This window comes from Coptis chinensis, chromosome 2, assembly GCF_015680905.1.
Source record: "Coptis chinensis isolate HL-2020 chromosome 2, ASM1568090v1, whole genome shotgun sequence".
Lineage (NCBI taxonomy): Eukaryota > Viridiplantae > Streptophyta > Magnoliopsida > Ranunculales > Ranunculaceae > Coptis > Coptis chinensis.
The window spans coordinates 31,785,777-31,798,548 of NC_141457.1; the positions used below are offsets into that span (position 1 = coordinate 31,785,777).

The window sequence follows — 12,772 nt, forward strand, 5'->3', positions numbered from 1 at the left end:
TTTGGCTAGTGGGTTAAAGAGTTTTTCTTTTTTTTGCCAAAAAAAAAATTAAGGGTTATATTGATATACCCCACCACTAGTTGCAAATAGGAGTCAACTAACAGTTGCCGTCAGTTGACTATCATAAATTTACGAAATTAGCCATTAACACTGTTCAAAACCCACAACTCAAAGCCCAAATTCGAAATTAGCCATTGTCATATTGTAATTGAGCTCAGGTTAGCTCAAAAATAAAAATCAAATATCACTTTGAGTCCAAAAATGGGATCCAACTGAAGAAGAGGACGGATCCTCACGTTTCTTGTTTCCTGATCACAAATATCATATTCATCACACCTAACCCACTTCTCCATCTTCAAAAAACTCATTTCCATTTCTCTCTCTCTTGGAACCAACAATGGCAACATCAACAGCTACTGGTTTTGCCACATCAATGGCAGCTGTCAAGACGATGATGGAATCTTCTTATTCTAATTCTTCTCAATTCAGAATAATTTGCAAACCCAAAAGAACATTCCTTGTTCGTAGAGGAGGTGTCACCAGGTGTGAAGCTGTGTCGGATAATAACAATAATAGAGTTTCTAGTCTCTCTGCTCTTGAACAGCTCAAAGCTTCAGGCGCTGATCGTATGTGTTTTCTATATTTTTTTTACATTGGTATCGTTCAATTCTATAACTACGTCTACTTGTTTTATATATCATCAACTAAATTGCCTGATCAAATGTGAAAACTTTTGATCACTGCATTTACCTATATATATTGGTACTAATTTATTTTTATTTGTTCGTATCTGTCAGGGTATACTAAAAAAGAGAGCATCATAGTCTTAGGCCTGAGTATTCACACAACGCCAGTGGAAATGCGTGAAAAACTTGGTATCCCAGGTGAATGGCTTGCCATTGGAGAGCTTTTGTGGCTTGAACCATATAGAAGAAGCTGTTCTCAGTACCTGTAACAGAATGGAGATTCATCTTGGCATCGTGGTGTTAGAGAATTGACTGAATGGATGGCAAAGGTGCTTCCCTATTTCTTCATTTAATTCTGTGTGTTAATTGGTATTTGGAATTCTCTAAGAAGTGCAAAGCACCGATTTATGAGCATTAAATACTATTTCAAAACTTAAATCATCTCTGTTGTTAAACCCCATTTTGCTTTTCTTTGCAGACAAGTGGAATTCCTGCTTCAGAGCTTCGCCATCATCTATTTATGTTGCGTGACGGCGATGCCACACAACACTTATTTGAAGTTTCAGCCGGGCTTGACTCTCTCGTACTAGGAGAAGGACAAATCCTTGCTCAGGTTAAACAAGTCATCATGTCTGGAGAAGGAGTCAACGGATTTGGAAGGAACATCAGTGGTTTGTTTAAGCATGCAATCACTGTTGGTAAGCGGGTTCGAACAGAGACCAACATTGCATCTGGGGCAGTTTCTGTCAGCTCAGCTGCTATTGAACTTGTTTTAATTCCTCAGAATTCCTCTGCCACCGCTAGAGTGTTGGTTGTTGGAGAAAGATGGGGAAATTTTAACACTCAAAGGGGTGGGGACAAAAAGATCTGAAAAGCCATCCGGGAGTTTGAGATAATCTACAAGCCTCTCACCGAGATGCTTGCATGCGCCAGGTGAATCTGATGTTGTTTCCACAAGCACAGCATCAGGAGACCCTATTATTCACGAAAGAGAATGTTGAGACCCTTCCCCTGTGGGTTCAATAAATGGTGGTTCACTGCTTTTTGTTGATATCTCTGTCCCGAAAATGTCGGTTCCTGTGTCTCTGAAAAACACGTGTCTAAACGTTGACGATCTTAAAGAAGTTAGGGGAGGATCGGAATTGAAAAGCAATGGGTTTATTATTACTGATCAAAGGGACTCTTTGGAGACTCTTCCCACCATAAAAACTGAGGTGGAAATTTCGAATTTGGGCTTTGAGTTGTGGGCTTTGAACAGTGTCAATGGCTAATTTCGAACCAGTGGGTTTTGACCAGTCAAAGGCAACTGTTATTGACCCTCTTTTTTTGGGGGTAATCCAACCAAAAAAAAAATTAATATTTATAAAACCCCAAATGAAAACAAAGAAAGTCAAATTGAATATATTCTTTCTCCAATTTGTTAAATTAAGGTAATAATTGTTTCACTTTTCATTGTTAGTTGGAGTGGTGTTCCATCATTTGCTTAAATTTTTTATTCCTATAGAAAAGGGATTTAATTCTTCAACAACAAGAAGTACCCATTGTTTGGTTGATTGAACATAACTACCAATCTTAATGGAAATTGCTCAAAGACTTCCACGAATTCAATTTATCCAACAAAACAATAATCCATTTACACAAAATTAACTTATTGCATGATTCATTCATTGTAAAATTCATACTATAATGAATATTTGTTTAGATTGAAAGCTATATAAAACTCTAATCATATTTAATTAGTTGTTATATTTGTTAGCATAAAAATATCCCTTGATTGAAAAATTAAAACGTGAAATGAGGTGAGTGAATATACGTGGGTGTTGATCAACAATATACAGAGACAATCTTGTCCAAACAAAACAAGCACTTTAAGTGGGTGTTGTGGCTAAAATGGTGGGTTTATATAACACCACCCAAAAATAAATATGAGTCCTCAGATGACATGTATTTGTTTACCAAAAACAAGACGGTGTAGTTGCAAGTTGCAACCTAGTTAGTTCCCACACTAGAGAAATAAGGCCAGTCGGATTCACGCAGAGTCCCATTGGCCCATATATAAACCATCAACTGCACTAGTGAAGTGAAACTCCCTATGCTCCCCCTAGAGGGGATCACAGCTTCAAGAGATTTGATGCCTAAGCCGTCAATCGCTTCCCAGCAATTGTTAGTTGCATTAATTTTCCGATGAATGTAGTAATATTTTCCGTTTATTTTCCGGTTATTCCCCATCATGCAATTGATCAAATAAGGACTCAATTCATAGGATTCTTTATGAGTTGCTGAGCAAAACCCTTCGTCTTAACCTCTCAAGCCAACTGTACTTGCATTTTTTTTTTATCTAAACCTGAAACTCAATTAATACTTCATCTTGCCTCCCCAAGAACTTACCAAATAGTTTTGAAAATAGACTTTCTGGACTAACAATAGCTATACAAATATCAAAATCAGTGAGTATAATCAATGAGAGAAAACACAAAATAAATGCAACAATACGTAATCCCGCCCGTTATATATATGAACTCCCACTTGTACGAACTCTAAAAAAACTCTACCATGAAAAACAATGAATTAGAAATTGATTTTTGGAGGAGATGTTCTCCTCACAATACATATCATCCTTAGAAGAAATCAGAATATTTGAAGATGTTTAGACGTATCAAAATTAGCTTACAATATTACAAAATTATCTAACGGTTCAGATTTTTCAAATTTCAAAACAATTTTTGATAAGGTTAAACATTTTCGTTTGGGCTGATTTTTTGTAGAAATATTCTCTATTATGAAATGACTATCCTCACTAAAAACCAGCCCTCAATTCATCTTATCTATATAATAAAGCAGTTTGGTTTTTTTTATGTTGTTATATTGAGCGGTCGGGGAGAAAACAGTTTTGGGATGATCCTACGGTGATAAATCAGTTTTTTTTAAGAGTCCTACTTACTCTAAACTAAATAGTCTTACTTACTCTAAAAAAATTAGCATCTGGGCATTGGGAGACTTCAGAACCGATAGTGAACGTCGTAAATGGTCCCAATGACACCATCTATGATTTTTATGGTTTTCATAAATCCATGTCTCAGGTGCGTTAATCCAATGAACCGTGACCAAACTTATTTTTCAATCCTTTAATTCAATATTATGTTTTGCCACATTGCTCTTCATAAAGGTTTCATTGTCTTATGTACAATTGAATAGTTATGGCTGGTGAGATAAGGTAGACTGTTAGTTCGGGTTTTTCCTAATTCTGCTATTGGTTTAATGCTTTAATCGTAGACGATTTTATGTTTCTGAAGTCTTAATCATAATTAAAATATTTAATGAATTTCCCTTAACTTGGGTTCTTTATACACCAGATTAAGTACCCTGCACCAGGTGCACCAGACCTAGCAATGAGAGTAAAGGAGTTGTTGATAGTGAGCTGCTTTAAACGTGTAAATGTAGAAAAAGGACGCAGACTCGACCATGGTGCTTGGGTGCCCACCATGCTCATGTATCCCAATGCCGACATTCCAGTGTGTCAACTTTCTATTCAAACCAACAAGGAAGGAACCTATCACCATAACATGGGCGAGGCATTGGCTCCTCTTAGAGAAGAAGGGGTATTTATATTTGGATCAAGAAGTGCTACACACAACTTAAGAGAAATGGGTATGAGTAACGGTCATGTTGTTTCTTCATAGGGCATCAACCTCCAAGACGGACACGAGAAAAAAAGCGGACACCTGCGTGTCGCAGCGTGAAGAGTCTTTGATACATGGCTCAAAGAGTCTCTATTAAACGGAAGGTAACTACACTCAAAATCTAAGTTTTTCCATTAATTATTTAGAAAAAATATGGAGATAGAGAAAAACATTGTTGGTAACTTATGTTCATAAACAAGGGGACTTCTATAATTATATGTTGAACTTGGAAATGATTGTTTTGCAGATATGAAGATGTGAACCATTACGAGAAGAAGGCCCCATATGGCAAAAAGGCACACCCCCACCCAGATCACTTTTACCCTTTGCATGTAGCACTTGGGGCTGCAGGGTGCAAGTCTAAGGCGGAACAGATCCATCATAGTTGGAGCTTTGGTTCAATTTCTTATGCCTCTTACCGTTTCACGACAAATTGATCATTCACGGATGCACTTTCGACAAATCGTATTTATTCTTGATGACAATAAAAATTGACATTTGAAAGATTATATGTATGCAATTATTGTCATCTCATTTGTTTCTAGAGAAACCAATGAGAAAATGCTCCAAATCAATTTTACTTTTCCCCTTACAAGAATCAAATCAATTAAGTAGATAAATGGAATGGGACGACGAAGGTTTCTATAAAAGTTCTTTATGAAAACATCTATTTTGATCCAGCTAGCATTTAAGATTTTTCTTTACCAGTTTTACATTTTCAAACATTTATCTTGATTTTTTTTTTCGTAGTATTGAGATGACAGACAAAACAAATAGCTTCAAATCTGACCTTTAGAAAGTAGCTACTATAAGTTCACTGGTTCTAATTTTGAAAAGCTTAAATTCCATTTAACATGACGAATGAAATATCAACTTCAGCATCAAGTAAAATATACGAGCTTGAAGCAGATGATTGGCTGCTGAAATAAATTTAGAGTAGAACCAAGTGTATCATGGTGGTGGAAAGTAGGTAAATGCATGAGCATGAATATTACCTTTAAGGAGTTCATTGGTACTTGCGATGAAAGGAGGAATACAATGTTCTATGTCTATAATGGTTGGCTCTGCAACAAGGATTTCTGAAATTTGAGAGCACCAGCTCCTTTCATCTTTCATGGCCATGATGTCGAAATCACAACCAATATTAGGGAGTGGTTAGAGAAAGTAGAGAACAACCATTGTTGTGTGTTTATAATATTTTATCATTTATATAAAAGGTCGATGATATACTGTTTAAATTCCATAAAAGATGTGTCTGCTACTATTTTGCCATTATCAATAGAGTTCTTGCATTTAGTGACATATGTTGTTGTTGGAATTTGACACAATCTTATTTACTATGCTATTTTGCCTTAATGATTTCATAACTCGACAATTCTTGAAATCTATCATACACTAAGAAGACACACATCATAGTCTTAAGGGGCATCTTGCTTGAGATATCTATAAATGCTTCATATGTCATATGCAGGGAGCGCATAATTGATTGCATTGGAGCTTCTTAGCAGGGGCAGCAAGACAATAACATATTCATCACCATTTGCCCACCACTTGGTTTGGTGAAGATTAAGTTTTATGATGCTTTAAAAAGTGATGGTTATCATGATACTCTAGCTGTGGCTGGAAGGGACAATGAAGGAAGCTTTCAAGGTGCTTGCTCAAGAAAGAAGAAGGTTATACGTCTGCATAAGCAAAATTACTAGATGCAGCAGGGGAATTTTCACACCAGAAACAATGGAGCAGTACTTTTTATGAAGGGGATGCCAAGCAAGTTATAGACGCATGTAGGAATGGAGCTGACAATGCACCATGGAGGTGGAAACCAGTGCTTACAAATATATTTTGTTATAAATCTTTCTGTAATGAACTTCGTTTCTTTTAGACATACCCTTAGAGCATGTAACATGTTTGCTCAAAAACACTTGCTTCTTAGGTAGCCAAGAGTGGACCTGTAGAGTTATTTTTGTATTGTAATGATTTCTTAAATTTTTTGATAAATGAATGAGTTTGATGCATATGTTTATATAACAAAGGTCATCTTAATCCAAAACAATCTAAGTAGCATACACCCTCCATAAGCACTCAATATTAATTTTGTAAATAATAGTTATTAGATTTTTATGTTTCTTTTGCAGCTTTTAATTTAATTAATAAAAAAATGAATAACTTTATGACTCGAGTGGCGTAGCCACGGGTTAATTTTTAGTCTATATAATAAAATAGTTTGGTTTTTAAGTGATTTGTGTGAAGCCTACATCGGATGGCTAATAGTTAATACAATCAGTATATCGGACGGTAGACCGGCACAAATTAAAGAGTAAGTTGATTCCAATTAAGAAACAATCTTTATGAAATCGTACTAAAAGAAATTACTACTAACTTATCTAGAATTTATGAAACTTATTTGAGTTATTTAAATTCTAACCTATCTAAATTTATCTAAAGTTATCTAAATTATAACGGCAATTATAATACTTACTAATACCCACAAAATTAGGAAATAAGAATAAAAATCTTTCATCGGGCCAATCCCTCTTTTTCATTCAAATCACTTTTAGTTACTAATAAACAAATTACTTTTAGTTTTGGGATGATTTGACGGTAATTATAACATTTACTAATACCCACGAAATTAGGAAATAAAAATCCTGGGCCAATTTTTTTTTTTTTTCTTCAAATCACTTTTAGTTACCAATAAACAAATCACTTTTAGTTACCGAAATTACTACTAATTTATCTAGAATTTATGAAACTTATCTAAATAACTTATCTAACTTATCCAAAATTTATCTTAAGTCATCTAAATTCTAACGGTAATTATAACACTTACTAATACCCACAAAATTAGGAAATAAGAATAAAAATCTTTCATCGGGCCAATCTCTCTTTTTCATTCAAATCACTTTTAGTTTTTAGAGTATCTTACGATAATTATAACACTTACTAATACCCACAAAATTAGGAAATAAGAATAAAAATCTTTCATCGGGCCAATCTCTCTTTTTCATTCAAATCACTTTTAGTTTTGAGACTATCTTACGGTAATTATAACATTTACTAATACCCACGAAATTAGGAAATAAGAATTCTGGGTCAATATATCTTTTTTCTTCAAATCACTTTTAGTTACCAATAAACAAATCACTTTTAGTTACCGGAAAAAAAAAAAAAAAAAAAAAAAAAAAAAAAAAAAAAAACAAAAAAAAAAACAAAAACAAACAAAAACAAATCTACGTCTTTCACTCTTTCCTCTTCCTCACGAAGATACCTTACAACCCTTTCTTCTTCCTAACCAGTAAGGTAACACCATTCTTCTCACCTCTCACGTTTGAGTGCAAGGATCTCTCGACGCAATCCTCAGTCTAAGGTAAAAAAATCTCATTACTTTGTTGTCAGTGAATTTTGTTGCTTTTTCCACATTGTTTTTTCAGTAATCTTTTTCAATACTATTTTCTTCTCTTCAGTAAGAATTCTTAACATGATTTATGTATCTCGGTTCTCTCCACTGCGTCATGCTCTCTCCACCACTCTAAGTCTCTTTTTTAACAGGTAATTAATATTAATTTGTATTTAGTTTACATAGTGGTTTAGTGCATAGTTTTATGAGTGTAATGAAAATTATGCCTTTAACACTCAATTTAAATTTCGGCGGGATGGGATTTCGGAAAAATCCATTGATACGTGAATAAATCTTTTCTATTGAATAAGATTCCTCGGGATTAAACGACAGTTGTGAAGGCAAGTACATTTTAACGTCATTTTCTTCTAATTGTTCAAATTTATTTCTATGCACAGAACAACAAAGAATCTACAGAGTGCAAAGACTTTAACGCTTCTTTTGCAAGATTGAACTAATCAATGGAAAATTTATGTATTGTTGAATGGAAACTTTTTCAGTCAACATGACCGAGAACGTGTCTGAGTTACAAGAAAATGTAAGAGTGAAGAATTAGCTATAATGGAAGCAAGTAAGTTAGTGGAAAAGTTATTTTTTACTATTTATATTTGAAAAACTATGTCTTATTTGTCTGTAGATGTATGCTTCATTTTGTGCATTTTGTAGTTGTAAAGACGTGTTGAGTGGGAGACTAAATACATAAGAATGTATCATTTCTCAATCCCAAATGTTTGTGTTGGACTCATTTTCTATGTTTATTGTGTTGCATAAGTGCATGGTCAAGGATGCAATAACAACCAAAAGAGTATAAGTCAAGGCACAAGTAGAACTTCTACTTCTTATGATATCATCACTCGAGTATCGAGGATCAGTATCCTCTCTTCTTATCAGATTTTTGAATCCTCATAATTTATAATATGATATTTTAGTTTCGATAAATTTTTATATTAAGGTTGTAGTTTCTTGGATGTTTTCGGTCTTTTGTATTGTGACTTTGTGTGCACTTATTAGGACTTCATAACCATACCTCACAGTATATGAATTTAGTTATCATTTGACAGTTTTTAATTATGTTAAATCCAAGTACAAAAGATTGTGAGTTGAATTGAAACCAACATTTTGAGAATGTGACATATGAAGACTACCTCACACTAAGATCGGAACAAGTAGATAAAGGTAGGCAAGAAAACACCCTCTTCATCAGATACAATTGAGTTGCATATTTGGGTCAGAAGTTTGGAAGCTAATGGTTTATATTTTTGGATTGTCTAACGAATGGATTGACAAAATATTTTATTTTCATCATTGCATTGTGAAAGGTTGGTTATGACTAAAAGTGGATATCCATTTTCAAAATATTTTAAATAGGATTTATCATCATTGCATGGTAAAGGTTGGTTATGATTGGATATCCAAATGGTTTATATTTTTTCGGATTATATTTTTTTGTTCGAATTGGTTTGGATAATGATTCGATAGATCCGATTTAAAAAATATTTTATTATAATTTATTTATTTATTTTTATTGTATAAAAATATTATATAAAATCATAAACTAATAATATAAAACTATAATAACAAAATAATAATAATAAATGACAAATATATATATTTATACTAGTTTTATAGTGGTAAAATGAATTATTCAAAGCAAATAAAATTTTAATTAATTTTTATTTTCGATATTATCCGAGTCCGTTTCGGGATATCCCAAATCAGATTCGGATAATTGTTTTAATATCCATCGGATTGGATTCGGATTCGGATATGGTATAAATTTCAGATTTTATTGTCAACATATCCGCTTTTGCACCCCTTTAATAGCTTAAGCTTTACTTGCAATTGCCCCATGTTGGGCTCTTTTTAATAGCTATTGGTTGCCCCATGTTGTTGTTGGTTTAGCTTTAGCTTCTTCTGCTGAAGTGTTGGTTGCATATATGCTTGATTTAGCAATGATCCATTTTGTTTTTACTTATTAATGGATCTATGACTTTCACTATTATTATATTTATGCAGGAACTATCCAATGAAGGAAATAGAGACGATAATATTTTGGCACCTGACAGATTCCCCACCCATTGAAGTTTGCAAATTGAATATTAGAGGCATTAAGAGCAAATTTTGGAGGTTCATTTGAGTAGCAAACCTATTCCCAGTGGTATCTTTGAGTGGCAGATCGAACTATTCCCAGTATAGTAGTATCTTTGAGTAGTAGACTTATAAATCTGTTTACAATAACCATGTTTTAATTGGGCCTATTTGAAGCTCCATGGGTTCTATATTGGTCATTTGAAATATATTTGTTTGTTCAATGTAATGACATAATTTGTAGTGCATCTTACATATGATCTCTTATGCATTTTTGTAGTAATTGTGTAATGGATGTGATTAATTATTATATTGAATTCATTTAGCTAATGTCTTCGAACTTTTGATGTTGACAAAATCAATAAAACTTGAGAACTTTTTGTTACTTCAGCAGTTCATATTAGTTACTGCTTTTGTTGTTAGCTGTTGACAATTCGTTTGGTAGTCCATTGGATTGCAGACTTGCAGACATGTCATTTAGCAGAAAACATTTGATATCAATTTAGGATCTTAGTTGCTTGATCCAAGCATGTTATACCGTAGGACTATTTGCAGAACTATTGATGATAATAATTATGTGCTCATGATCGAATAAGCTAATCTAGCTATGTACTTAGCAAGATTAAAAACAAGTAAGCCAAAAGACCCACAAAATTTCTCTCAAGAAGATTGTCATTGGCGAAAATTGCATTTGCTTGCTTAACGACGCGGATGAAGTGTGTTTCAATGTTCAGTCTAAGTATACACATGTGTGACAAGTTCTCACTAAGAGCCTAATAGTGCTCCAACAGTGTTTGTATAACCTTTGAGCTTTAGGTTCTTATTGATAGCAATATATACCTTGGATTATAGGAGTTTGCTATTGACTTTTTATTTATTTTTCTAATTCTTATAAAGGGATTTAACAACTATTTAGGTTTTGTTGGCATAAGACATATTTACTCATGGGATTTGAAGCATTTGTGGGTGCATTACTTTTATGGGCATATTGCCGTGTGAAATTGAGTATGTATGATGCACAAAAGTTCAATTTAAATATAAAATAATAATAGAAACATTCTTGATTTTTTCCCAATAAAATTGGGGTTAAAATAATAAATTGACACGATTTTATTTTGCTAAATTTACCCATAATGACTCGAGTGGCGTAGCCACGGGTTAAATTCTAGTCTATAATACAAAACATCTCAGTTTTTAAGCAAGTTATAAGGGCTTAAGTGGTGGTCCTGATTTCCTCGGGATATGTGTTAATGCTTGAAGAGTCCTATTTACCTAATACTAAAAGTCTGCTTGAAGAGTCCTATTTACCTAATACTCTAAAATAGACAAAAACCTTCAAAACCTATTTACCTAATACTAAAGTATCTGCTTGAAAAGTCTTATTTACCTAATACTCTAAAATAGATAAAAACCTCCAAAACCCCAACTAAAAACCACCAAAACCTCTTTTCTTCACACAAACTCCCATTTTCTTCACGCAAACAGGTGTAGTTATTTCACATATTAAATTATATAATTATTTCATTGTTTAAATACCCCTGTAGTTTCTCCTAATGTTTGAGAAACGTGTATAAATTGAATATGGATTACACAAGGAATGAACAGTCTATAATACAAAACAACTCAGTTTAAGTGGTGGTCCTGATTTTCTCGGGATATGTGCTAATGCTTGGAGAGTCCTATTTACTTAATACTAAAGAGTATGCTTAAAGAGTCCTATTTACCTAATACTCTAAAATAGACAAAAACATCCAAAACATATTTACCTAATACTAAAGCGTCTGTTTGAAGAATCCTATTTATCTAATACTCTAAAATAGACAAAAATCTCCAAAACTCCGACTAAAAACCTCCAAAACACCTTTTCTTCATGCAAACTCCCATTTTATTCACGCAAACAGGTGTAGTTATTTCACATATTAAATTATATAATTGTTTCATTGTTTAAATACCCCTATAGCTTCACCTACCGTTTGAGAAACGTGTATAAATTGAATATGGATTACACAAGGAATGAACATTTAAAGTTGTCTACGTACACTCCACTTCTGGATAAACAAATTGTTCTCAATACATTTACTCGGCTAACATGATTTTCTAAGGCATATTCAGTTAAGTTAAGGGTATCACAATGATACTAACAGGTTCAATTTAAATGTCAAAGAAAAAAATATGATAATTTTACTATAAAAGTTAAATTTACGTGTATTCATTTAATTATGACTCGAGTGGCGTAGCCACGGGTTAAATTCTATTTACATAATACTCTAATGCTTAAAGAGTTCTATTTACCTAATACTCTAAATTACCTAATATGCTTGAAGAATCCTATCTACCTAATACTCTAATACTTGAAGGGTCCTATTTACCTAATACTCTAAATAGACAAAACCCCGACTAAACCTTCAAAAACCTTTTTCTTCACACAAAAAAAACCTTCACGAAAATCTTCAAGCCAAAAAAATTTCTCATTTTCTTCACGCAAAATCTTCAGAGAACCGTAAACTCAACAAGGGTGCTTCTTCTCCACCGCTCCAAGCCTCTTCAACAGGTATAGTTATTTCACATATTAAATTATATAATTATTTTATTGTTTACAAAATAAACATTACATGAGGGTCAACTTTTCAACTTTTGAAATTGAGTTTAAATAGACACTTTTAATTGTTTTGCAGTTGCATACAAGTATTTAGTTAATGTGTACTTCAGACGATTGCTGGTTTGTGAGAATGATCTTGGCCACTAAGTTGTCTCTAATATTTTGCTATATTAGCGGCAATATGTTATGTTCCGTTTTTCAGTTAATAGTTATAAGGTCGAGTCTAAAATAGTTATAAGCTAAGGTTTTGAAAACATTTCCCTACATTTAAAGTGGAACAAATACAAAAGCCATTCAAGTCTTCGACAGAAAGCTATAATAA

General features: G+C 33.2%; 1 protein-coding gene and 1 pseudogene across 1 annotated transcript; both read left to right on the top strand.

Moving 5' to 3' along the window:
* The first annotated feature begins 238 nt into the window (after nt 1-238).
* LOC147515799 (glutamyl-tRNA reductase 1, chloroplastic-like) lies at nt 239-1,957 on the top strand (annotated as a pseudogene).
* A 654-nt stretch (nt 1,958-2,611) lies between these two features.
* LOC147515800 (4,5-DOPA dioxygenase extradiol-like) lies at nt 2,612-4,820 on the top strand. Its single transcript, XM_086593052.1, has 5 exons — nt 2,612-2,630; nt 3,666-3,766; nt 4,040-4,340; nt 4,431-4,470; nt 4,614-4,820. The coding sequence occupies exons 1-5, from the start codon at nt 2,612-2,614 to the stop codon at nt 4,801-4,803; spliced, it is 651 nt and encodes a 216-aa protein (XP_086449178.1). The 3' UTR covers nt 4,804-4,820.
* Nucleotides 4,821-12,772: the final 7,952 nt, after the last annotated feature.

Coding starts and splice junctions, on each gene's coding strand:
- LOC147515800 (XM_086593052.1), top strand. Junction 4,341..4,430: donor CTTAAGAGAAATGGGTATGA/GTAACGGTCATG, acceptor CAGCGTGAAGAG/TCTTTGATACATGGCTCAAA. Junction 4,471..4,613: donor GAGTCTCTATTAAACGGAAG/GTAACTACACTC, acceptor ATTGTTTTGCAG/ATATGAAGATGTGAACCATT.